At 36.9% G+C, this 27,832-nt stretch overlaps 2 protein-coding genes across 3 annotated transcripts; both read right to left on the minus strand.

Moving 5' to 3' along the window:
- Positions 1-1,952: 1,952 nt before the first annotated feature.
- LOC112576904 (neuronal acetylcholine receptor subunit alpha-2-like) lies at positions 1,953-5,159 on the minus strand. The gene is made up of 2 exons (XM_025259764.1): positions 3,762-5,159; positions 1,953-3,123 (listed from the first exon to the last, which is right to left on the minus strand). The coding sequence occupies exons 1-2, from the start codon at positions 4,700-4,702 to the stop codon at positions 2,685-2,687; spliced, it is 1,380 nt and encodes a 459-aa protein (XP_025115549.1). The 5' UTR covers positions 4,703-5,159; the 3' UTR covers positions 1,953-2,684.
- Positions 5,160-6,747: 1,588 nt separating this feature from the next.
- Positions 6,748-27,717, minus strand: LOC112576903. Of its 2 annotated transcripts, XM_025259762.1 has the most exons (26): positions 27,595-27,717; positions 26,204-26,934; positions 25,568-25,629; positions 23,589-23,692; positions 22,203-22,331; positions 21,851-21,902; positions 21,360-21,397; positions 20,735-20,872; positions 20,181-20,258; positions 19,233-19,298; positions 18,531-18,651; positions 18,096-18,206; positions 17,466-17,619; positions 15,726-15,867; positions 15,171-15,241; positions 14,733-14,865; positions 14,157-14,321; positions 13,778-13,957; positions 12,377-12,510; positions 12,023-12,068; positions 11,535-11,689; positions 10,718-10,862; positions 10,068-10,187; positions 8,834-8,978; positions 8,462-8,737; positions 6,748-8,161 (listed from the first exon to the last, which is right to left on the minus strand). In XM_025259762.1, the coding sequence occupies exons 2-26, from the start codon at positions 26,899-26,901 to the stop codon at positions 8,058-8,060; spliced, it is 3,567 nt and encodes a 1,188-aa protein (XP_025115547.1). In that variant the 5' UTR covers positions 26,902-26,934; positions 27,595-27,717; the 3' UTR covers positions 6,748-8,057. The 2 variants fall into 2 exon arrangements, with proteins under 2 accessions (XP_025115547.1, XP_025115548.1); XM_025259763.1 differs by lacking the exons at positions 25,568-25,629; positions 26,204-26,934; positions 27,595-27,717 and adding an exon at positions 24,623-25,188.
- Positions 27,718-27,832: the final 115 nt, after the last annotated feature.

Consider the following 27,832-nt stretch of genomic DNA (forward strand, 5'->3'; position numbering starts at 1 on the left):
GTGTTCTCCCTTCATGTCAAAAAAAGAGTGTTCCATGTTTCTTTCTTGTTCTTAAGCGCTAAAAGCATACTCCTTAGGAGTGTGAGTATGCGCTTTACAAATTTTGTATTTATTATTATTTATTTATATAAACGTGAAAATCTGTACGTGGCATCTGATATTTAATTTTTACTAAGGTGACCAGACGTCCCGCATTTGGCGGGACAGTCCCGCTTTAGACCTCGTGTCCCGCCTGAATATCGGGCGGGACGCCCAATGTCCCGCTTTCTGGCTTTCTGGCAAGTCCATTAAATGTCCAGTTGTCTTTAAAAATCACTTTTGTCGGCGTTTTTTGACGGTGACGACACCATCATCGGCACGTGTCCCGCTTTCGCCCCCGAAACGTCTGGTCACCTTATTTTTACTCTGCTGCGTATTGTGAGGTCGTTAAACATTCGTAGGCTGTTTAAACCCACATGTTTAAAAGAGACTGCTGTTTCTATGAAGAATACCTGTTTTCCAGTGAAATTTAGGGAATGTATTATAGAATTCTTTCAAGTTGTTTTCAATGCCGCCATTCTCATATGGGGATAAGTGGGCAAACAACTGGTTTGGTCTTAAAGGACAACAGGAGTGCAGCACTTTTTCTTTATGATCGGGTTAAGTTCATTTTAAAATAATAATTACCAAAATATGAGTACATAAATATGCTCAATTTTATAGATAGAAGCCTTCAACCATAAGCATTCTCACCTGCTACTAAGAAAGGAGAAGAAAATTACTCTCCTAGACTAGAGAGTTCTGTAACAGAGAGTGTGGCTCAGTTCAGCAAATCTATATATGCACGTCTCCGAGTCAAATTGAAGAAACATCGCTGTGTTTGTCGTGATCAAGGAGCGATTTTCTGTCCAGAAAATGAACAGCTTATTTTGCAATATAGCACGATAGATTTAAACTTTATTTTGAAGCTTTAACTGAAGTTTTTAAAAATTAAAAGGTCCAAACCGAATTCACTCAACAGACTGGTAAGTAAATCTTCTCCACATCAAAATGTAATGGACAACAATCACAGTTATCGCAGTCTATGTTGTATTATTATAGATTTTCTGCAGCTAAGTGGACGCATTTGAGTTAATTTGTCCATGTGTATTAGTGCTAATAAAATATAAACACATTTCAAATGTACCTTCCAATTTGTCTAAGATAAACTCCCGTAATTTTTTTTTATTTGATAGAGGGTTGATTTTCAGCATTGCCTTTTTTTAAAATTTAATAATAATATAAAAATTTGATACATATTATTTGATCTAAAAACTTTTTTCTTCATAGTTTAGGTACATGCAAATTTACTTAGATCTCTTTTATTTTACTGAAAGTCCAAGACTTGTTAGTACTGTATAAGTGGATGACAATGACTTTTGAAATGTTTTGATCAAATTCTTTGGAACGGTGTGGGGACGAAGTTCGCACGGCACGTTTGAACAAAGTACATGTAGAGATCTGATCTGTATATACAGATATCTGAACAGATAAATTAATCTGTGGGCGTTTGTTGCCATTATCTTTAGGATTTCCTAAATGAATACAAACTCCATCTGAGTGTCGAAGAGAACATTCAGCAACCGCATATTGTGTCCTGGTCTCTTTTTTTTTAACCGAGGATTGCAAATTTTCTCTTCAAATTCAGCTTCTGTAGACAACGCTATTTTATTTTAAGAAATACTGTCCTTTCGTCACTTCCTGTTTTCTTGACTAATCCAGGTGTGATTAAAAGAAAAACCTTAATATACTATTTCTCATACCTCTTCGTCATAAAATACCAAGGGATTATGTTTTATTCTCTATTTCCAGCGATTTTGTCATGTAAATCTCACACGGGAGTCCTAACTGTGCAACTAATTGCTATATGAAAAAGACATGAGGCTTTTGAAGTTCATTTTATCAAAAATTGATTGATTACAAAGAGCGCATTGTATATAGTGCATTGTGAAGAGTACATATCTGGCCAGTGGAAAACCTGGCAAAAACTCATTTTCTTCTAATTAAAGATAACAACAAACAGAGATTATATACTATAGTTTATTACAAATCTCTCGATACAAAGATCACACTGTGCTGATTCATCCAGCTGACAAATGAGCAGAATATTTTGTTTGCTGTTATTTTTACTAATGAAATAGCAACACAGAAACCTAAATTGACTGATTTGATATCTGTACCAAGTACACGAATTAAATTGTCGTTATCACCAGCAGTGACCATTACCAAAAAGTGTGTATAATGTATGCCATATTAACGATCTATGTGCTTAAAACAAAGGTTTACAAAAGTGAAAACCCAACAGAACAATAGCCTAAATTGTGAACATCAAGACAACAAAGATACATTTCTAATGGACTTCTGAACACAGTCCTGATAATAGGGATCATCCACGTCCTTTTTCTTTTTTTTTTTTGCAACATTTTTTTTTTCAAAATTGATTTCTAGCGTCGATACATCTCCTTTCAACTTACATTGTTTTCTATACACTACTTCTAAAAAGAAATGTGTATTGAACTCTAACATTACAAGCATGTTGGGCAAAGTACGCGTATTCTATATGCGCACAACATTAAATGGACGAGCTTGAGCTTTAGCGCCAAGCATGAGACCACTGTGTGACTTGTCTCACCTTTAAAACAGTTGAACAAGAAAAGTCAGAGTCGTTAAGGAATTTCAGATATTATTGGCCAGAGAGAATCGATAAGAAGATAAGACAGGAAAATTGAGTTCACGCACACAGCTACGACAAAACAAGCATAGTCTAGCTGTTGGGAGGAAAAGGTAAACGTCCCAGTCAAACCTTCGGCAAAAGCAGCCTCCACCTTATCCTCGTCTTCTTCCATTTCTTGTTTTCCTTCCGTCTTACAACCATCTTGAATGTTGTTCGTGGAAGACTCGATTGGATGAGTACGGTTGTTCCCCATGTTGACTGGTTTTGAAGAGAAGGAATTTGAGTTGCGCAGCTTCTCTTCTTGGTGGAAACGTCTCAGGATGAAGATGGTGGCCAGAAGGATGAGCATGCCCTCAATAGCAACCCCGAGGAGCAGTTTCATGACGTTAGGGACATTCTCAAGGCCACGTGGCATGACATCTGTGAAAAAACTGAGTCCCGGGCCAGAGTTAATAGTTTGTCTAGCATACAGCTTTTTATTCCACATTAAAAACGTACATGACACTGTATTGCAAGGAATTGCTGTGCGTGCGCATGGATTCATATTGATTTTTAGTATGTATGACAGTACATAGACAAAAGTCTGTTTCTATCTTTGTTGTTTTGTATGTATGTTTGTCTGTATGTGTATGTATGGACATTCCGTATGTTGTGGTGAGGAGTGCTCATGGGTTTCTGAGTTGAATATTTGCCAGCTGAGTTAGCATCAGGTAAGATCTCCAGACGTTGGTACCTGGTGCAGGCATGTCATATAAAACTTTATTTTTTTCTTTGTACGACGTTAGATAATGTAAGCTTTAAATATATATATATTTCAAAACATCTTATTCAGAATTCTCTTTCTCCCTCAACATATATATGTATATACATGTATCAGCAGAAGTCTTATCAAGAGGACCAAACCCTCCCCACAACACACACACACAGAGTTATCTTCTTGACCAAAAATGTAGCAATTTGATAAGACAAATACCTAGAGCAATTTTAAATTTCATTTTTTTTTATTATATTATAATTGATAAAAGAAATAAAAATGACCATTTTAAAGAAAGGTTATTTTAATGCCTACCTGATATAAACAGAGGTTGAGACAAACATGGAGACGAAGAAGGACATCTTTTCTCCTGACTCGGGTGGTACGAGAAAAACCAGAGTGTTAAGGCAGGAGATAATAACCATCGGTACCACTAGACAAACTGTGTAGAAAATCGTTTTTCTCTTCACGTGCAAAGTGATGACGGCAATGGCAATTTTGTGCAGCTCCTGAATCTTGGCGTTGACCTTAACCAAAGTCCAGGTGGTGCTGAGATCGCTCAGCTTGAGAATCTGCTGCGTGTCGTTGTTCTCCTCCACAAGCCAGCGGACATAGGGGGAGAAGACAGCAAAGACGAAGTGGCACGACTGTTGGTCATAAGGATAACGTGTCAGGTCCATAGTGCAAACTGTTTCCGTGAACATCGGCATAAACAATGTCACGAGACCGTTGTTATCAACATGCAGGCCTTTGCCGAACGTCTCCACTGCATCCACCAAATCCACGGAGTTGAGAAGCAAAACTCTGGGCACCCACACGACGCTAGAGGGAAACTCCAAGGACGTGATGTTGAGGTGTTCCGAGGCGTTCCATGACAGAGCCGGGTTTAGCCAAGACAACTTGAGGAACATAGCGGTCTTGACGGTCTGGAGCATTTCATCTGTGCCAAAGAGGGAGAGGACGGAGTACTCGAGACGAAGGTGAATTGTGCTACCCCCGGCTGCATCCTGAGCTATTGGCGCCACCTTCTGAGAGACAATGGGGCGGCTTTGTATGGAAGCAGCCAACCTCGCCATCTCTGCCACTAGATGACCGTTCAAATCAGGGTTGTCGAAGCCATCGGTGAAGTCTGATGTCGCCATTCCATTTTCACTCTCTGCAAACTCGGTGGTTTCGTTAACGTTTGCAAACACTTGGCTAAGCATAATCTGACAGAAAACCCAGACAACCAACGATTTGTCTTCACATATTTTCATTTTTTTTATTAAAAAAATTCCTCAGTTGCAGCATATATGTCTTACATCACGATGCTATAGTAACAGGTTCTGTCTCCTGGATTATACTTCTGATGGTGCTGATCTTTTAAAGAGAACTGCATCAGGAGCGTGTTATACTATACCTAGACTCCCTCATCGAGCCAAGGCTGAGTAAGCATACAATAAAACTATTTCACAGAATTTACACAGCTCTAATTAGTTTGCTGCTTCGGTCGTTCGTGTTTGCTTAAGCTACAGTTGAACTTGACAATTTATTAGAACTTTGTATAAGACCAAAGAGATTGTCTTTAGTTTCCGTCGGCATTATTCATCTAGTTTCATGATGAGGTGGAAATTGTCAATACATCTTCGACAGGAAAGTAGGCTGGGATACCAACACTCAGGCTGTCATTAAGAAGGCTCAACAGCGCATCTTCCTTCTCAGTAAGCCGAAGTCTTTCACTGTCTCCCAGAGATTTCTTTAGCTATTTCACAGGTCTCATACGGAGAGTGTGCTGTCCTCGCTTATCTGTTTACAGAAAATTACCGCGAAGGACAAGAGCGACTTAAATTGTGTTGTATACACCTGTTCAAAGTTACTGGGACAATCCAGGGTGGCCTTCAAACTGTTTAACAGGTACTACTAAAAGTGTCTACAATTCTATGCGATGACAGGCATGACCTGTCGAGAGAGTTTCATCAGCTTCCATCAGACTGAAGATTCTGTGTACTTGCATGCAGGACCAGCACATTGAGGATGTCCTTTCTTGTTTCAGCCGTGCGACTTCTGAACGCTTCTGTGCAAATGAATAATTATGTAGGCCTGAACCACGATTGTAAGAGTCTATTTGGAGCGAATATGAACGTATCACAAACGAGAGAAAGCTAGAAACGGTCGCAAAAACAAGCGGCGGACACAACATTCTTTATCCCAGAGGGCAGTTACATGCAGTTCTATATGGAAGCACATGAACAAATCATCATTACCACAATTTCTCAAATCCACAGCTTTGAAAAAAATATAGTCAGAAAAATAATTTCCTGAAAAGGATTACTAAAGATGTATTGTATTTGAATATATATTTCTAATATATGTCAAAAGTTTCCTAATTATCTAGAGATTTCAGAAAATTTTGAAAATGCTGTACAAACAGCGTCTTCGCTGTTGTGACCGGACCCTTTTCCTAACTGTCCACTTGCCTCTTCCCTAATTCTTCTTCTAATGAAAAAAGTAATTTGATGCTGTGCTCAAGTCTGCCAACATGGTGTGAGTGTGCTGAGAGCTCGGTTCTGTCCTTACCATACCTTGGTGGGAGTTCGATTCTTGAGGAGAGGTCCTATCTTGCTACACAGGCAAATTAGTGTCGACTGTCTATCAGAAGAGAATGTCCACAGATCAGGCGGGTTAATGCGTTTTATCGTGCTTGCTGTCCATTTTAAAGTGATTTCCATCTGCATTTCTGCCAGACTTCACGATATTAGAATTGTCAGGCCTCATAATATTTTAATTGTCTTTATGTCAAATTTTCAGCTTCCAACTAAATAGATGAAGAAGTTGATGAATTCTATTGTTGGCTAGTCAACATGAAAAAGGTCATACTAAAGGACTTCTTATTGTTATTTAGTGCTTACAATGCCAAGATCACCTCAAATGTTTACGAAAAGGGAGGGACAGAAGTAAAATCTGGCCCCAAGAACGTGCATAGAGCCATTACTGAGGAAGTACTCAGACGCCTACCTCCTTAAAAGACCCTGCATACCCAGATGGATTTGTCAGTACAACCTTTGTCTAAAACTCGCTTGAATAATACCCAAATTCAACAAAGGATCAACATATATGTATGTATACACTCTGCTGGGCAAAGTGAGAAGGAAGGGTTAATAAGGAAGGTGAATCATTTGTGGTCTTGCTTACTTGCTTACTTTACAATGCTTGAAATCAAAGTCCTTGCCAGGGATTTCAGAGAAAAATGAAAGATGATGTGAATAGCTGACATTACTTTTCATGACTAGAATAAACAGAAAAACCAAATTCCCAGCGTAGCGAATTTTTTGCTTATTTTTTAAAACACATTAAGACAGCTTTACAGCAATACTGCATATAATAGTTTAAATACCTAATGAGCATGAAATTTTAAGGTTTTTCATCTGATTATAACCATGTGATACTTTTCATCATAATATTACTCGAACAAAGGAAAAACAACCCTAGTTGGAATGAGTAGTGTATTAAAAAAAATGGACGGAATACTGTACATGGATCTAAGGATCACTTCATGTTTCAGTGTCTATGTTCAGTATCACTGACACAAAACACCCTCTTTTGGAAAGCAACAAATGACAGCAGATCCTATCACATCATAAAATATTTCTTCAACATTTATATATTTATATATGATATGGTACTGCATCTAATCTTGCATATTATCCAAAATTATATAATAATATTTATATTATATAAGGACATGAATAAACAATCAGAAGAGGCCAGATTTGTCAGCGGTGGGGTCTATCCATCTGTTCCCCTTTACGACCAGCACAGCTGGATCAGCATAACTACACATCAGCTGGTACAAATTAAGAGATGTATATATGTGTATTACTCAAAATGCAATCTTTTAAGATCTTTCCTATCTTCACCCAAAAATTACATACATAACTAAAATATGATATAAACTAATATTAGGGTAAAGTGTGTTCTGCTAAAATGACTTTTACATATTCCATATTTTTTTAAAATTTTAACTTCATATCCATTTCATGTTTTTAAGTGATGCAGTTAAATAAGATCTTAATGGTGTGGCAATAAAAATACAATAGCTTTCATTTGACACCACTTTTTTTGGTGCTTAGTTTAATACTTCATATCTACCTTTCTACATCATGTTCCTTCTTCTTGTTCTTTTTTCCCTTAACATTTACAAAGGTTTCTATGTTAATTGTATAGGTCATGGTCTGAAAAAAAAAAATCAGATTAGAAACACCTAGCCTTTGACTATGGACTATCAAGAGTTATCACAACTTGAGTTCCTGAACACATGACATGAGAGCAATTTGCTCATATTTTGTGCCAAATATAAAAATGAGACACGGCAGAATAAATAAACAGGTAATAAATATTCCTCTATATGAATATATCAGAACTGCTCCAAATTCTGTACAAATCTTTCAGTCATCCATTGGGAATCTGCTCCTATTTAAATGGAAAGGCACCTCATAAATACCATATTTCTCTCATCTTTAAAGAAGAGAGTAACAATCCACAAATTTATTGTGCCTTACAAGTCTTTGGTTCTAGCCACCACCACTGCCTCAGATGTAAGAGAGAACTGCGATGTCTGTGTAAATCTGAAATCTAGCCTTTGCATTTATTTTTGTTAACAGTCATCAAATCCTGCAGCAGACTGCTCTCTTTCTGTGTCATTTTTTCTCTTTCTGCTTCCAAAATCTTTTCAACCGCTGTGAGGAAAGAAAATGTATCATATAAGTAGTAAATCTTTAATATATTTTAAACAATAATTTTGACATGATACAGTGAAAAAATTTATGAAATCGTTTACTTTACTCCATTATACTTTTCCATAAGCATAAGAAAAGATTTTATTCAAGCATACTTATTTGGAAACATTTGACAAAGAGGACCTTAAAATATAAAAATCAGGTAACAGTTAACCTTTCTTCCTCTGTGTTTTAACACCTCATCTTTTGAGATTCAGTGCATCAGAGTTAACTTCTCTATTTTGCTACGAAATGTCTCACCTTGTCCATACATAGTTCTCAGGTGTAGCAAGAAATCTCGGAATAATGTTTGGAGAGCCGAGTTTTTCTGCTCAGCCTCCTCTTCACTCCAGCTATCCCAGTCACTGCCATCTTCTTCAGACTCATCGCTGTTCTCAGCATCCTCACATCTGTCAGACTCCTTGTGGATCTCAAGGCTACTGCTAGTGGTACTAAGAGTTCGTCTTCGCCAAGCATGCAGATGTGACCATGACCCAAGGCTCCTCGCACTTGTGTTGAGGCTATCACCACAGTCATCTAAGGATTTGAGAAGCATATATCAGCCCTGTTCTATTTAAGTTCCTTCGAAAGTTTCTGAGACAGTGAAGTTAATGATTACATTATCTTTCTTACCTTTTTCTCTTGGCATATTGGTGTCATAATTTTCACTGGCAAAAGAGGGCTCCCCAGAGCTAGTGATATATGCAGGGATGTACCAGTGAAGGTCCACATCCAAGACAGTGTTTCTATCAGTCATGTCATCGGCCAAAAGCTGACCCTAAAAAAGACCAGACCTGCCGTTTCAAATTCTCTCAGTGTTCTGGCAGTGTTGTTAACATGAGATTCAAAATAATAATGAACATTTATAGAGTGCTTTTCCAACAATTCTCTCAAAGCACTGTACAGAAATTATACACAGAAGTAAACTAAATCGCCAACAACCATACAGTCATATTCTCATATAACAGACAGGTTGATGAGAATTTAAAGTTAGGCTAAGTTTCAGAGAAGAGGAAACAAACGAGCAGCAAGAATTAGATCTAACATCTATGAGATGATGAGGAATGGCAGCTGTTAAAGTAAAATTGGCAACAAACAGAAAATAAAGCAATTACAATATAATGAGTATTCTGGTATTAGCCCAAGCCAAACACTCCAACCAGAGATTAATGAGATGGTCACTTTTCCTTCAGGAATACCATCCCTACATTAAATACACAAAGAGGACAGAAAGCATTGCAGCCGGCTACCAAAGTCGTAGTGAATGTCCGGGTCCAATTTAGAAGCTGGGTGGCGTCATGAACATGAAAATGTAATGGGAGCTGACTCTGTCATTCTTGAAAGTTGGAGTTAATTTTATTTGTTAGTATTCAATACGTTGTTGTTTCAAAGAGGAGAGTTATATACCCAGAAGGAAGATTGTTTCATTAGGTGTGGGTTTTTTTTAAAAAGATATTTCATGTAGTGGAGTTTACTGAAACAATAAACGATCTATCTGGAAGAAATCTGGGGGGATTTCATTTTTTAGCAAGGGAGAGTGTAATGAGCTGTGGTAGGTTGTGTATTGTTTTGTGTACAAATGGTGTCTTATGTCTGATGTCTTATGTGCATCATTTGTTCCATGTCACTTGAAGCAGAAAAAGGCGTCATATATAAGAGAAAACCAGTTGCTCAAAAAATGGCCAAGTGAGTGGGAAAACAATGGTCTTCGTCTGAATGAGAAAACAAGAGAAAACAAATCATGCATGCAATCAACACAATACCTCTTACTGCAACCATTTCATCCAAAGAAGATGATGGAGGTGTAACAGTATGGGAAGAATAGTGGTTATGAGTGAAGGAAAGGATGGATGAGAGAATGGCTTACCTCATTTAAGCGAGAGCAAATGCTCTTCAGCACCAATGGCACATGGTGTGCTGGATCAAGAAATCCACACAGCAAAAGATAAGATCCTAGCACCTTCTGAAGCAGCAGCTGGTCTAGACTCTACAACAGTCAACATTCTCGACTTTTGTTCTTTTCTTGTTCTTTATTGTCTTGATGTCCACAGTTCAAAACGAAGCATGAACACTAAAAATAAAATATAGTTGTAGGACACTGCCTTTATATATATATTTGCTTCAAAGCATGCAGTTGTGTGTGTGTCCATGTATGCATTTGTATCCTCATATATTGTCCATAATTATGTATATTTGACAGACAAAAAAAAATACTAATATTGCATGAGTTTCAGTTCCATTCACATTGACAAATACTGCAAGAAATTTAGTTCCATTTAGCACTGACAAATATTGCATGAACTTCTGTTCCTTTTATAATTGAAAAATATTATGGTTTTTTTAGTTCCATATAGCACTGAAAAATACTGAATGAGTTTCTGTTCATAAACTTTCAAGAATAATTTTGTATGTTTGAAAAAGTATGCTCTGCTATCTGTCGGGGCATTCTGTCTCTATTGCTCTAATGGTTTTATTTGTCTTCAAACGTCTCCCAACTGTATGAGGAATTAGTCTGACCTTCATGGCAATGCTATGTGCAAGCTCCCAAACAGTGTAGAAGATGCATCTCAGTGTCTTGCTGTCTCTTATTTCTGCTACAGCTGTTTCACCATTAGTAGCACCAGCAAAATCAATCTGAGTACAATGGCTCAGAATGTTTAAGCTGTGAAATATTCAAGTACATGTTACTAAGATTTTTATTGGATCTTTTTATTACTTTTCTCTATGCATGTTACATGTGGCAAGAACAATACAGATATGAACATAAAGGAACCATGAGACTGCTAGATGACCAACTTCATAATACTCTGCTTTTCTTGAAATCAAATAGGTCATTCAAAACCCAAATAGCTAAAATGATGCTTAACAGAGAATACCCCACTAGATTTAAAGACCCTCCTACATACACATGGTGACAGACTTAGTAACTCACATGAGCAGCTGTAAACAAACATGAGAAGAACTTATGTGTGCAAGATCTATTTATCTAAGACTCGTTTATATATAGACTGACATTAAACATAAATAGTGGCCTTAACCCATTGAAAGAGCTATGGCATATGATACTGTCAATAATGATAACAATTATGACAAGCCATCCTAATTCAATATTCATATTAACAAGCAAAGTACAAACTGGATAACATACCTCTAAAAAAGCAATAAAATCGAAAAAAAAACCATAAACTTTAATAAGACTGCTAACCATACAATAAACTTAAAATATCTGAAACAAACTAATCTTTGCTAATAAAGTCTCAAAAATCGCAGATCTTGATTGTCTATGTTTAAGTATCAATCACAATATTTTTCATCAACTAAATACAATACAAACCTTGTTAGCAGGGACCTGCAGATATTTTTGTCATCAATAAACAGGCGAACACTGTGAGCCAAAATGGGCAGGCAGATGACTTTATTGTAGACACTGACTGAGGGTAGGAACTGAGGCAACAGTCTATGAATGGCATTGAGCAGAGTTCTTTCCACCTAAACATCAGTGTAGACTTCCCATCAAATGATCCCGATGTGGGGGAATGCAAACATTTGTATTTTATTTTATTATGAGTAAATGTCACTATAAGTATATCAATAACCCAATAATATTTATTGGCTTGGGTAAGTGCATCTCATAACAGGGGAGATAGGGACTTGTGCATGTGTGTATGTATATGTCTATATGCATATGTATATGTGTGTGTGTTAACCTACAGGTTAAAAACAATTATTGGTGAGTTTATCCTATTACAGTTCACCTTCATTATCCACTTTTACTATAGTTTTTACATTAAAAACATAGCTAGAAAGCAAAAACTGAAATACCTGTCTTGCACACTGGACCTTGCTCTCTGGTCGTACCAAGCAGCAACTGCATAACCATTCAAAACAAAAACTGCCTTTATGCCTTGAGAAAAACTATTTATTTAACCCAGGACCAATCTATTGCTGTTTTATAACCTCTAAAATGACCTGTTCAATTACAGTTTAGTCCCATATTAAACACAATGTTTAATCCAATCCATCTTTATCTAAAAAAACTGGCTGGCTATGAAAATAATATGCTGCTATCAATAAGTGTACGGCTCAAGGTGGAGAATGCCATCCTTTTTACAGCTGAAGAACTGCACAGCAGTTAATCCTTCACAATACTGCAATTCGGCTGCATATAACATTCACCTTAGAAATCCTTCGCTGGGTGATGAGAATTTTGTACCTGAAGAAGAAAAAACCAGCATCGTTACGGCACTTGGGTGTGCAAAAGCAAACAGACTCTTCCACATGTGCAGAGCAGCTTCGGAGAGTTCCATTTTCTGCAATGCAATGTTCAAAACTGATTACCAACATACAGCTAAAAAACAAGTTTCTTAAGACTTTTTGGTCACCCACAAATACTGCATCCCAGCATGCAAATTACAAATTATGTAATATACAGAGATAGCAATAAAGAATTTAAATTAAAACATTAATACGAAGTGTACATGGAGATAAAAGCAGTGTCTGGAGAGTGAAAGGAAATAGTTACCGATCGTAATCACATTGCACAGCAAAGACTGTACAACGATGTTGATTAAAAGGGAAAATGCTTAGACCACATGAGGGTCATTATTGAGGTTGGGAATCTACAAGTAACCTTTAGAAAGAGCAGGTAATAGATTATAAAAGAGAATTTTCCACACAATATAAGGTGGAATAACTTCTGATAGTTAATTACATCAGGAGAGCAAATTTGCATCTTTTAATAATTAGTTAAATTTTGTTACACTTCCATCTGAATAGTGATAAAACTTCAGGATGAAATATTTTTAACTCTTCCGAGTAAGGATTAAGTCTTCTGAAGGAAAAAAGCTCTCCAAATTTCTTGGTCTGTACCACTTGCATGACAAATAACAAATTTTTATTTACAAGGGTAACAGAATAAGAAAAAGTTTTGCTTTTTTACATATAGCCCTTGATCTAAGTAGAAGAAACCGAACACTACATTATTACAAAACAAAGGCATTAAAATCACAAAAGGGAAAAATCTGGATATGTACAAAGATGGGGGTTGATGTCAGAATTGACAGGGATTTAAATGTTTTATTGATACACGAGTAATATGTGGTGCTGTGCATTTTGTCAATGTTAGTCATAGGTGTTTAAGTTAGGTAGGAAACGTCAGTAAGTGATCAAATGTTTTGATTTTGATGTTCTAGCAGTCTTGCTTTGAACTTGTGTAGACTAGGCTGAACTTGTATAGACTGGATTCCGTTTGTTGGTGATGTGAAGGAGGGCTGGTCCAAAGAACACTAACTGCATATTTCAGGCTTGTTTTAAATAAGTTGATTCTTGGTATGGGAGTATTGAGTTCAAGGCGTCCTCTTATTATTTAGGTAGAAAATAGTGTAGAAAGTCTAGGGGACATATGCCTTTTAGTATTTTTTAGACAAGTATACTTTTGTTGAATTTTGGCCTGCTTATTAGTGGCAGAACCCCTGAAAAGAGAGAAAATCAATTAGGCTGTATTTTTGGTTTGAGTAGCACTGATTTGATAGTTCTCCTTGCATAGGCTGACTAGTAAGACAACAAACTAAAACGTACCAGTGACTCCTCAAAGTCAAACAAAGTTACTGACAGAAGGGCAATCTCTGCAGCAGTCACTGAAATCTTATCAAACACAGGTCGCTCAAGGAAGCTGGCAATAAGGGGGAGATAATCCTTGATTTTCTTTCTCACACTTTCCACAAGATCTATGCGGACAGGGCTTGATGAGGTACCATCCTGAGGCAAAGTAAAGAGATATTTAGACATATATCTTTCTTTAATTTTGTTTCATGTTTTCATTTTTTCTTTAATAGGACCAGGAGTTGTCAAAATGCTTAGAGCTTGGATGCTGATACAGTCTTCACCAGAAATACCATAAAGTGAATACACGTGTATACAGATATGCATGTGTTTATTGAGACCACTTTTATCTTACCTTATCTGTGAGGCTGATAATGGCTGCACAATGGGCCAGACTATGCTGCATCATGACAAGCCCCAGGAATGACTTGAGACACGTCTTATTAGTGGTGTAATGCCAAACTGCCAGCATCAGGTCTGTGCTGTACAACCAAATCACCTCACACAACCGGGGCAAGATCTGAAACAGCAACAAATGCCAGGTGTATCACATTTGATAACAAGAAAAGACTTCCTGCCTTCTAGTTATTTGAGACAATCTTGATGTACATAGCCCATGTATCAAAGTAGCCATTAAAAAAGAAATCTTTCAATAGATACTTGGTGACTAAACAACAAAAACAACAAAAATGGCACCAGAATGTAGGTATAGAACAGCCATCAGGACATGACATATATCACGAAACATTATATAAATAAAACTGTTCAAAATGCTAATGGGAAAACAATTAAAATAACCATGTAAACCTTACTTACTTTTTTAATACAGATAAACATTAAAAAGAAAAAAAAACCCCTCTGAGTAAGCACCGTATGACAATGGCCATTACAACAACAAACTTCTGATGCTACAAAACAGCAATATGATTACCTGCTGTGCAATTCTTCGCAGCTCCCACTGCTTGTGTGCCAGACAGGCAGCCGTCTGATGCAGTAAGGTGAGGAACAGCTCAGGGCAGGAAGGCAAAATTTTGTCTCCATACCAGGCCTCACAACCATCTGAACTGTCATCCAAGAAAGTGCATAATGTTTGAAAGTGGCATTTTTATATGCATATGGATATACTGATGTTAATAAACGCCTAAACATTCTCTCACATGCATGCACAAATCCAAATTTAATTTAAAAGACAATCTGTTATCACTAATGTGTGCATATCTCTATATATGTGTTGTGCAAATACACACACTCCTTGCACACTTAACCCAAAACCATATGTTGTCCATATACACATACTACATGTATAACAAAACCAGGGCTTGAAATGTTACAGCAATAAAATAATACATTTTCGTTATTGTTGACTTACATTTCAGTTTTTTCAGTCTGATGTGTTAACAGCCACCACTGCAGCTCGTAAAGCTCCTTGTCAGTCATTTCCTGCAGAGGCAGTCCATCATTAACTCAAGCTAGATGCTTTTAGAGGTAATCCATCATTAACTCAAACTAACTGCGCTAGAGGCAGTATATACTATCAACTCTGTACTGCATACCAGAAGCAACATACACAGTAGATGTACTTAAGGCCATCATACAAATGCCTATATGAATGTGAGTATAAATCATTGCAAAGCGCTATTCTAGTGATGAAAAAATTTTGTACTAAGGACAATGAATTATTATTTAAAAATATTATGCAAGCTAGTACTGTGACTTACAAAAATATTGATCTAGTTCCTTCAATTCCAATTATCTCTCTCCCTCAATAGACGTCTTTATATGTATGATCATTATATCAGTTGCACACAGCTCATTACACGAGCCATCACTGGTGAACAGATTTCCTTCATGTATTTACTAGCTTTAAAAATTCAAGCTACCTGTTTAAAATATGACTTTTCATAACCATCTATTTCAATCTTACCTCTAAGTTTAATGTCCTGGCCAGTAGGTGTGTATTGTCCAGTAAATACAACTGAGCAAGCCATGACAGGCTACACAGACACTCCTCAACTGCTTCATATTTACTCGTACAAGACAGGTTTACACCATTTGTATGCTTGAAGCTGGATGCAAACAAAGTTTTTAAAAACTAATCAACATAATAAAAACATGGATGTATATATCATGTCTGTAAATTTCAGTAGGTACTTAAATAAGCATGCATGTAAATATATTTAATTATATTTATTTACAAAAGACAAGAATAAGGAAGGAAGGAGACTTATAACGCGCAAAATCCGAATCCTAGGGAAACGCTCAATGCGCCGAAATGATACAGAAAAGTACACCAATAAAACATTAGCAGCTGCAGAAAACCAAAAGAGAAGTTAGAATCAGACGGCTAAAAAAAGGACCACAGTTGTGAGCGAACGATCTGCTGCTGCAAAGCGCATGACCACTACTCACAACACAGGTCCACAAATCAGAAAAAGGAAAAAAAAAAAAAAAAGGTGTTTGCATGGGCAAAAATAAAGGGTTAGATCATCAGGTGCTTGGCCCTGCAGTACAGTCCACAGTCCTCTTGACGAGTGCTGAGCTACATGCACTGTGGTCGTATCTCTGTGACCTGTATATAGCTGATCAATACAGGCCACACTGTCAAACTGCACGATGACCCCCTCTGATGATTGTGATCAACATCTACAAGCCACATGATGTAAGTGTCTTTGTGTTGCATTCTGCGAACTGACTGCATCTACAGGCTGGATGTCGATCGCTCTCGCGTGTTTCACTCACTGCCGCAGCGAACTTGAGTTGCAGTAAAGAAAGTGAAGCGACGATCCCCTTTGTCATTGTATAAGATGATAATATTCCTTCATAGTCTTAAGATGTTCTCAGTATATTCTCAAAATTTTTCCGATGTCATCGATCCTTGTTATCTGGAGTCGTCGCCATTAGATCTACAGTGATCGCCCATATTAACCACAAATAACCACAAAACTACAAATAGTTTGCAATTCTTTCTCGTGGAACGGCTGAGACTCTCAGCTGCCAGTGTTAGTATCAGCTGCACAAAGGACTGTTAGTGTCCGCCATAGAAGCAAACTCCGAGAAAAGCTCTTGTATCTGAAATATCGTGTGGCAACAGCCTGTCCTCAGTGTTCACAGAACAGGAAAACAGGGTCTTGTTATCTGCACAATGGTGGGGAGGTGATGTCGATGGTAAGGCTGACTTGCTGGTATACAATCAGGCAGTTTAGCAAGTCGTCTGCCCTGGGCCCATACTGGATCTCAACGGCCCTGAGTTCAGATCTACAGCTCAGAAAGCCATAGTGTCGTCATACAGTAGCAACGCAGAATAGAGCAATGATGAAATCACAAAACAGAGGAAAACTGCATGAAAATTTTGAAAGCAAAGGACTGACTTGTGTGATCTTCAAGATCTTCAGAAAAAAACCGTTATGCAGAGAAGACCAGAAGTCGACGGAAAATCCGAAATCGCAGAAGAAACCAAAGTCAAATAGTCTTGCACAGCAACGACGAAACGAAAAAAAAAAAGCACCGGGCTAACCAATGGGCACCAAAAACACAGCAAACTATTAAAAATGCAAAAATTGCGGAGAACCGCCTCCCTCAAAACCTGCCAGGCTAAGGGACACTACTCCAAAGTACATAGAATACAAAGTACTACAAGACTTTTGCCATTTAATTTCCATCCTACCTCTCTGCACATTCAATGTCATCAGCCAGTGACTTCTGATGGACATTATTATGCTGTGTGGCAATGTAGTCTTCTATCAACTGCTGGAAGATCAGTTCATATACAAACATTCGTCCTTCTGTGGCCTCCCATTTCCCAGTTCTGTCACTATCACCTGCAAAACAACAGCACAGAAATGGCCTGCAATAAGAAAAAAACTACAGAAAATTGTTTCATCACTTTCTTGTTCATTTTAAGCTGGAGACACTTCTTTATTGTCATATCAGTCTGACAGGTCAAGGTTTTCTGCTCAGTTTTTGGTTTGGAGGGGGGAGAGGAGGTACTTTATATTTTCACTCACTGACCACAAATAATGATGTCTACAAACTTTGAACATTACTACACTATTATTATAGTGCAAGCATTTTCAACTACTCGAGGCTACCGGAAGTGACACTGTCTCTTCATCAGACATAAATGATAATGTACTTTAATGCAATTAGATGCTGGAAGGAAACAGATTTTTGTCTCCACCTTACCACAAACACCTCTACTCCCAACCCCAAACAGAAATGAAAAAAACAGTTTTATTTGCCAACAAAAAAACAAACAAAAATATAATTCCTAAGCAGCAGCATCCATTCCCCTCACCTTTGAAGAAGTCCTGACAGCATGCGAGAGAATCCAATCCAACATTCCAGAAAATGGATAAGCGATGCAAGACCAGCTTCACCATTACTACAGAGCTATCCTTCCTTGTAGCTACCAGAAAAGTAGGATAAAAACAAATAATAGTTCATGAATGATGTGTTAGCTTTTGTATTGTAAAATAACTGTGCAGGTAGACCATTATAGAGTAAAATTACTGTGCTTGTAGACCCTCATATACTATTAATTCTATGTCCCATTGGGCATACTTAAATATAATTTTTTTAACATACAAATTACACGCCATGTACTCAACTTTGTTGACACTCCAACCAAAATTAATGATAAACAGAAACATTTGTGTTAGGAATGAAATGCAGAATAATAAAGCTGTTCAATAAATCTTGTAGCAGCAGCAGTCCTTTATTTTAGCCGTACCTAAGTGTGCAAACAGTAGACTAGTGGTCTGGCGAACACTTGATGCATCATGGGACAGGCAAGCAAGAAAAATGTTGCAGTATCTGGGCCAAAGGCCCAAAGCTTGGTTGATGCTCAGCACCTAATATTAATGCAGGATCATTAAGAAACATTCCAAATTCACACATCATTTTCTCTTTCTCTCCCCCATATACTCCCCCCTCCAACACACACACACCTGTATACCCAACTAATCAAGTACCTGTCCTTCATGCACCCACTTTCCCACCCCCATAAACATAAATGGATATACAATGCAGATGAAAGTGTGACATTTCAGTTTTTTTTAAAAAGGCCAATGAAAAATGTGTACTTGTAAATGTACCTTCATGTGTGAGAGAGCATATATGTCTGTGTATCTAATAGTCTCTTTATAGATATAATTAATTTACAAATACCATGGATTGCTTTTAAGTGTAATGTCAATATGCTTCATAAGGTAAACATTTTTATTTTCCAGTGACAGAAAATATTAAATGTACAATATTAAAAGATGTCAAACAGTTTCTGCTGCATTTATGGATAGGTGAAGAGTGTAAAGTTTTCAAAAGCTAGGAGCCTACCACATTATTGTTTTTCAGTGGAGCAATTTTCACAAAGATATTATTTCTACTATTTGTAATAACATGTGCAAAAGACTGACATTGTTCAACATCTCACAACCTTTAAAATTGATATGCAAATGTTGAGCAATCCCTCTGCTGTGTATGCTTCTGCCATCTGTAAATGCTGTATAAAAGAAGAGATGTCAAAAATGTGATATCAGCTTGGTAAACACTGTTCACCCGTATTCAAATGTAACAAAAACACGTCTACAACAGATACACCTACCCATACAAAAGGTAAATACAGACACACATTATGCACATTCATGATTAGGACAGGGTTTCAGTGAAGTCTCTGTTATGAAAAAAAATGTGTCGTAAGCTTGGACTTAAAGGTGGTAAGAGAATCAGAGTGACGAAGGCTGATGGGTAATCTGTTCCAAGCTGATGGGGCTTGATAGCAGAAAGATCTATGGCCATACATCTCTGTCTTTGAGGCACTTGAAGAAGCTTGGTGTCAGAAGATAAGCAAAGAGGCTGTTTGAGAATATAGATGGGAGTGAGTTTGGAGAGGTACCAAGGACTAGTGCCGAAACTGTAGAATAAGTCAGAGTGGAAAGTTTAAAGGCTATACGATCAGCGACTGCCAGCCAGTGAAGATAGCGAAATATATGTGATATATGTTCACATCTAGATGGTCTGCAGATGAGGTGAGCAGCATTATTCTGGATCCTTTGAAGTTTGTCAAGAAAATACTTGGAATATCAGCCAAAAGAGAATGACAATAGTCAATCCTTGAGAGTACAAAGGCACGGAGACAAAATTTTAGCTGCATCAGTGGAGAAATAATGACAAATAATAAATAATAACTATGACAAGTGAATGCACAGCAATTCTTTTGTATGCTGCATACTTATAGACATTAACACATGCACAAATTCATGCACTTGCATGTATGTGGATAATGAACAGAGACACCTATCCACATTCTGGAATGGTTAGTATTAATAAGAATATCACAAAAAGATATAAACATTTCAAGAAACTTTAAAAGATTATTAAGTACCATATTTCTTTTAGAATCAGATTCCCCTGAAGAAGGCATCAACAAGAGCAGTGTCTGGTGCAAGAGAGCTTTCACATCCTGAGGGAAGATGGAGTAAAAACAAAAAGTTAATAATTAATAGCTGCTTTATATGTTATTTCTTCTGCAGTCAAATGATAACACAGTATAAGTAAATAAATTAAGAATTTATCTGCTTTTCAATATTATCTTAAAAGTTGCTTAATTATATATTTGTCAGTACCAATATAGATACTATATAATCATGAGCTAAGTTTAGAAATGTGCAAAATGTGTCAGGAATTACTTATAAATTCCTCAAAAACTATTTAATCAGGCATACATAAAAAATTCCTCCAAATTTTTATGCTGAGATATATCATTATTGCTTGTAGCTGACCAGACTTATCAAGCCAACAATTACTCATAATTTCTTGTGCTGCTTCACTTATGAAAATTTAAGATTTAAAATATTTTGATTAATATTTTTTTAATTCTTCATGCTCTAACTACAAGGAAAAGGAGATAAGTCAGAAAAAAAAGAGCATGATGTCCACCTGAGCATCCACATGTTCAACATAGGCAGACATTGTGTTGGCAACAGTCTCACGGATACAGAGCTGGGGATGGGAGATGAGGCTAAAGATGACTGTCAGGACACATTCACTAACATAATCAGGCAGGCCTCCTCCCTTCTGTGATATATCAAAACAAATTATGTACAAAATATAATAAACTATAACAAAGAGTTATGTAATAAACAAAATATAAGGACAGCTTTTCTGTTGAAATCTGACAAACTTCTTCCTATCTGCATTGTTAAAATAATATGCAAAATAAGCACTAATGTGCTCTGGTGAACAAAGAAACTAAGCATTCCCTATTCATAAAATCAAGCAAGCTCCCAGCACTCTGAAGCATAAATATACACATAGCACACCCACAAATAAACCCTAATATATCTCCATTGCCTTTTGATACAAGTAAAACCAACCAAAACTAAAAAAAATAAATAAATAAATAAATATAAAAAATTAAATACTCCTAAAAGATCAATTAGTTTTCTTCTACTATAATCACTAAAAAATGCAGTATTCAGAAATAATCTCCTCAGTTTTGTTTTTTCTTTTTACATTTGTCGATTAACATCATGATCTTATAATGTCATACATCTTGTATTACCTTTGGTGAATAACAATGGTGCATGATAGAATTGATGCCTGAAAAATAAGAGCATTCAAAATGTAGGTTCACACTTCCACCATGATACTTGACTCCTACTCAGCAGTATGAGATGTGTAAATGATGAAATTATAAGTCTAAACATTAGACAACAGAAGATGAATACATACGGGTGAGGATCTATGGAGGTAATTACTTTCTTCTATCAGAATCTTAACCGTGACTAAGACCTGAGTTACCTAGCAAACTTTGCTCAGAAAATGATTACAGCACCATTATGCTCTACTCTCCCATAACTATTTATAACCTCTTAGTGGGAGATGTGCATTACACACACTATTCCCAGCTGTATGGTCTGCACATAAAAGATTTAGCAGACAATGCTTCACCATTTGCATGTTTTTTTTCAAACATCTTTCCTGACTTCTTCAAACAACAAAACAAATGTGTTCATACAGGAAGAACTATTATAACAGAAAGCCTGTACTCACACAAAGCTGCTCCATCTTTAGACTGCCATGAGCCCTCCTTATTTATGCAAACCTATAAAAAAAGAAAAAGTCTAACATTTGGAAGAAAGGAATGAACAAAATAAAATCAACTGTACATCTGCATATAGCCTTTAGCTCTCTTCCTATTAACTCAGATATGTTTCACGGAAATCAGTTCAACGTGAAATTAACATAAGCACAGACAAAAATTCTAATGTGCCATTAGAAATCCTATCACAATGATGTATACAAGACATCTGCAAACTAGATTACACATAAATGACAAGGAATCAAGTGAAGGGTTTAGCTATACAAAACTTCACAACATTGTAATTCACTTAGTCACACAGACCTCTAGTAAAGCAGTGAGGAAATGTTTCTGTTGTTTTTGAGTCCAGTTATTGAAGACCTTGGGAAGTCCATTACTACACGTTTTTCTCACAACAGACCACATATCAGCTGCCCCAGTCATAATCAGAGACTGAAACATTACTGGTCTTTTCATTTACAAGGTTTGATCATTTTGCATGAAAAAATTTAAATTACTTATTTTTTGGACATCACAAACATCTTTCAAATATGAAAATTCTTTCCCAACAGTTACTTCTTGCATGTTTGGTTTCATTTTCTTTATTACACATATTTGAGGGGAGTTAATAACAATTTCTATTACTTCTGTTCCTTTTTTAGAACAGCATTGATATTTGAACATTTAATCAACTACTACAAACCTACTTTCAAAGATATTAAAGAATATCTGTAAACCTTCAAATACATATGCTCTTTCTCTCTGTCTGAAGAATACAATACAACTTTATTGATCCCAAAGGGCGATTCAAGATAGTGCTCATACTAGCAACAATAGATACATATACATGATATGAAAGAGATAATATAAATGTGCATGTTGAAATAGTCTCTCTCTCTCTCACACAAACACACACATTCTCAATAACAGCAGATACAGTTGGTGACCCCCAGAGCACCTCAGGCAAGTACAAGATCATGAAAGTAGAGCTCCACCAGTGGATTTGTTGGTGATAGTAAGACATCTGACCATGCAAATGGGATGGCCAAACTTGCTGACATATAAATTATTGTCACTGTTGGACTGGACTCCTTCAGCCAAGTCTTAGTGAACACAAGGACACATGTTTCTTTGAACTCCCACAGGCATCTGACCTGTGCCTTGAGCTTATCAACTTTGTTCCAGATGGACTGAACATTAGAAAGCAGAAAAGAAGGTAAGGAAGGAGATTTATGCCTGTCATTAAGATTTCCTCAGCCACACTGAACTCCTCCTCTCCTTCCTCTCTTTCGCTTCTTCTTCAGATGGACAGCCAAGTCTCTAGGTAAGATATCAGTTGGAAAGTTGGAAATGTCAAAGTGGAGGGTAGCTGAAGATGGGAAAAGTGCAAGAGGGTACTCATGACTGTACCACACAATGGAAGCGCCATCTTGTTAGCCAGTTACATCCAAAGTTTAGGAAATACGAAAGCAGCACAAACAAGCACACTGCATCATGTTTACACCATTGTATAAGTGAACCTTAATAATACTATGAACTAAGCTGACTGAGCAATTGATATGAGAAAATAGTAGTAAGAAACTAAAATGCTAGCTAGCTGTGGCAAGTCACCCTTACGTTGAGCATCCTTGACCTTGAGAAGCAATGAGACACAAATAACTCAAAGGAAAGAATAAATGAAAAAGTATGCAGCAGCTGGAAAATGCTGACCTTCACTTTCTGGAAGACTTCATGATTCACTTTGTTGCTATTTGAGGCCATCCACATCATCACATGTTCCATAACCTTACTTCTTACAATAGGCAGGTGGATTGCTGAAGTAGATTTAACATCAATTACATTAAGAATCGGGTTGGGTGGCAAAGTTCCCAAACTACGCCTGACATTAGCACCAGCACAAGAACATGATAAGTGAATAAATAAATCACAACAGTAGACATTATTGTAAATATCAATATATAAGCACAATGTTGAAAACAATAAATAAATCACAAGAGCCAAAGTAGCTATGAAAATGTCTTCTTTGTTATTTGCCTTTCTTTTCTGCAAAAATATCTTTTATAGTAAGGACACTGTTAACCCAGCGAGAGCCTTGCTTTCTTGCATGGTGCTGCCCAGAGGCCTGAACCACACTGTCTATAAGCACTGCTGGGAGATCACTCATCATTGAGTTCACTGTATCTCAGTGTGCAACATTGTTGCTTTGTGATCCTGCTTTACACTCCACTGACATCTTCAGAATGGAAAGTTAGAGCCTGTGTCCTAGTTACCCATGACCTACTGTAAGCAGAGCTAACTTTTAGAATCTAGAAGCAAAGGATGCTCAGGACTAGTCCTGACCTCTTGCTGTGCCCCTGTACATATTAACAACAAATCATCAGCCCCTATCAGTCATAAAAATGTTCCAGCTGTCAAAAATATCACTCTTTTCTGATTGACGCATTTCAGTATTGATGTTGTGGTATGATAATATTTCCTTTCTTGGTATGAGCCAATGGACTGATCATCCTTTATATAAAAATTAGGCCTTAATAAAGTAAATAGCAGATATTAATGAACCAGCAAGTTGCCAAGATATGCACTTTAAATGTACCAGCCATGTGTATTTGCATTTTAATACAGCGTGTTCTTTTCTCTCTGCATACTGGTAATAGAACCATTTATCTGGTCAACATTCTTCTGACTATTGATTGATTAATTCTTGAAAACAAAATATTTTTATTAATGAACTGTCCAAGCTGTACCTCTAAACTTTAGAGTCATAAACATCTTGGACTGTTTAAACAATGACATTGTGCTGAACAACAATTCCAGAAGTGGTCAACCATTGGTTTGGGGTGAAGGTCATATGCATGCATAATTTTCAAAAATCATTTATACAGGGCATGGGCATGTATGTCTATCCCATCATTTACTCGCATGTGTCCTGTCTATCCCAAAATGGATGTTCCTTGCTTGTCCCTTAAAATTTACGCTATTATTATTATTCACTTAATATACATTTATGTTGCTTATAGATTTACAGGTAGTCCTCGCCTTTCGACGTTGATCCTTTCTTACGCAGCGTCGTAAACCGAATTTCGACGTAAGTCGGATCCTACGTTCATACAGTACTGTACCATAAAAACAGTACAGTACTGCAAACACTTAGCCTATCCAAACACCTATCCTAACACAGTACCCTACATAATTATCAATAAACATAAGTACAGTAAAACATTGTGCAGTAGAGTACGCTTTGTTATCACTGTCGCTTTCACATGTTTAAGGATGCGATATTTACCCTTGATAATCGTAGCGACAGTCGAATGACTAAGTCCTAATGACCTGCCAATTTCTGTTGCTGTTTCCCCCTTCTCAGATTGCCTTATGATATCCAGTTTCATCTCCATGGTGATGGCCTTCCTTTTCTTTGATGCACTGTTATCAGATGAGTCGACCTTTCGCTAAACCTCGTAAGTCGGAATGAGCGTCGTAACCACGAAACGACCTAACTCGAGACCGTCGTAACCCGAGGACTACCTGTACTGAAATCTGCCATTGTCTTGGCAGGCCAGGTCAAATGATTTTGCGGGCTTTATTTTCCCCGGATCTGATTTAAATGGTCAGCAAAGGGACTGCATACTCAGTGTTTACTTTGGCAAGAATGACAGCAGCAAATTTAGACCCAAAACTAAAAAGAGACTTACAGTTATGCAGAACATCAGCATAAGCTGACACCATGTTATAGGTCATGGGATACTTGATGAGTCTGCAAGAAAGAAAATGACTGATTAGCACTGCCTTGGAATGATGGAAGATAATGACTTAATAAATTTTGCATTATTGAATTGCATTATAAATTGCAGCTTAGCACAATACCTTTATAATTTTATGCAACCTTTAAAATTTGTTGGCAAAGCAATATGAAAAAGAGGAAACCTCTTTCAGGAAGGGAACAGCCACAACAGATTTTCCTAAAACAATTTTCTTTCCACCTTAAGTCTGAACTCAACCTTTCTTTTCAGAACAATTACTTCACTTCAACCCTGTCCTGGCCTTGAGCATGCATAATGTGTGTCTGTATTTACTTGGTGTAGGTGTGTCTGTATTTCCTTGGTGTAGGTGTGTCTATTGTAGATGTGTGAATGTTGCTTATATGCAAGTTTCGGTATATGGCTGTTGCTTCATGTCTGTTGGTTATTCTGTTTACTTTAGTATACCATTTCTGTTAAGCGCTCTGAGCATATTACTTGAAAAATGCTATACAAATGTTCATTATTATTATTAAAACAAATCCTAATGCAAGTCATTAAAAATGCCAAAACAAAAACACTCTTTCTTACCTCTGTATTAAAATGTCCAGTTTCTTGTGGATTTCCAACTCCATATCTGTCTTATTGGCTGGAGAATCATAAATGTGGCTGTTTGATGCATCAGATGTTTGAAAACACTTGTCAGCCGAACCAAAATGCCTTGTGAACACATAATGCAAGAAGTTCTTAAGAAATTCTAAATTCCCAAATAAAGTTGCTAAGTCATTGCTGTGTTTGATGTAACAGCCCTCAGCACAGCCAAGGAAACAAGCTTTGAAGCTTTCAGTTCCATTCCCACAGCAGTCAGAAGTTGATTTAGACACCATAAAACCAAAATCATTAAAACTGCTGTTAAATGGAAAGCTGTCCTCGGCATCTTCATGATAACCAATGTTTGTGCTGACATGTTGAACTGTGTTATGATCTGTGAATGTGTTTCCACTTAGCTGTTGATGAGGTGTATCAGATTTAGTGGGAACACCCCTCACCAGACAAACGTGATGGGTTATTTCATAGTCACCAGCAGTAATATAGCAGTTTTCTTTTAAACATATAGGATTTCTATTTTCACTGGGTGTCTCTGGCTGTATCGTTTGCCATTCTGGGTGAAAATTTGAGATAATAAACTCCAAAAATTTGAGCTCCACTTCTTCTTCTGCTGACTTATTTTCCAAGTTAAGATGTGAAAGTGCTTTTTGAAATGATGCCCCATGAGCTGAGCTTTCCATAACCACAGCTTAACAGGATCACGTCATGTGCACCTGAAACACACAAGCAACTTAAACAACAACAACAACAAACAAACAAGCAAAAAAAAAAAAACCCCAAACTTTTACAGAGTTAATAATAATGGAAAGTTTAACAGATATAAATGTTAGATAACTGTATAAAACTCGTACATCGTAAATAATTAAAAATATTTGACAATTAAAAATCTTCAAAAATATAGATCAATAATTTTGCATTTATTATGAAAGTCAGCTAAATCCAAAACCTGTGACTTTAAATGAATTCATATACTCTACTCTTGAACACTATCGTCGACATTGATGACAGTCGGATTACTGTTCGATTGGCATTTCAAGTTATCTTCGTCGTTAAAACGGGACGCTGTGTAAAACATAAATCTCCTGTCCTACGTAGGACTCTACAATTTTGCAAAAGTATTCGTTTAATTCTGTAATAAACCGATCGCTATACCCGCGCGTTCATGCTATAATTCAATGAAATCATCTACTTCCAGAAACCACTCTGGAAGCTAGCAACGTACTTGTAAATTAATGCCAACTTATGTTTCATAGTCAAGGTGTGTGTGCCTACATCGCCTGAAGTACGAGTGTGAGCGTCTTTGGTTACGAGGCGGCAGCTACAAATCTAGCTACGGCAAGCAGAGTTTTAAATCATTTACTAATATCTGATACCTTTGATTTGCTTTAGATTATCTTGCTCTTCATTTTTTTTAAATCTGTTGAACCAGAGGTAAGGTCTGACTGTAAAGGTAACAGTCGTCGATTGCTGATCTAAACCTCAGCGCCACAACTATGTGATACTGTGACGTCATTTTAGGACCGATGCAACCGCTTTAAAAAAATGTTGCCATAAAAAGTTTTTATTGTGAAAAAAATAACACAGATATTTCAATTCTGAAAATTATTTTTC

Source organism: Pomacea canaliculata, linkage group LG12, assembly GCF_003073045.1.
Source record: "Pomacea canaliculata isolate SZHN2017 linkage group LG12, ASM307304v1, whole genome shotgun sequence".
Classification (NCBI taxonomy): Eukaryota; Metazoa; Mollusca; class Gastropoda; order Architaenioglossa; family Ampullariidae; genus Pomacea; species Pomacea canaliculata.

Coding starts and splice junctions, on each gene's coding strand:
- LOC112576904 (XM_025259764.1), bottom strand. CDS start 4,702: ATGAAAATATGTGAAGACAAATCGTTGGTTGTCTGGGTTTTCTGTCAG. Junction 3,124..3,761: donor TCAACCTCTGTTTATATCAG/GTAGGCATTAAA, acceptor CCCGGGACTCAG/TTTTTTCACAGATGTCATGC.
- LOC112576903 (XM_025259762.1), bottom strand. CDS start 26,901: ATGGAAAGCTCAGCTCATGGGGCATCATTTCAAAAAGCACTTTCACAT. Junction 17,620..18,095: donor CTGTCAGGACTTCTTCAAAG/GTGAGGGGAATG, acceptor GTTGTTTTGCAG/GTGATAGTGACAGAACTGGG. Junction 12,511..13,777: donor TTGACTTTGAGGAGTCACTG/GTACGTTTTAGT, acceptor ATTGCATTGCAG/AAAATGGAACTCTCCGAAGC.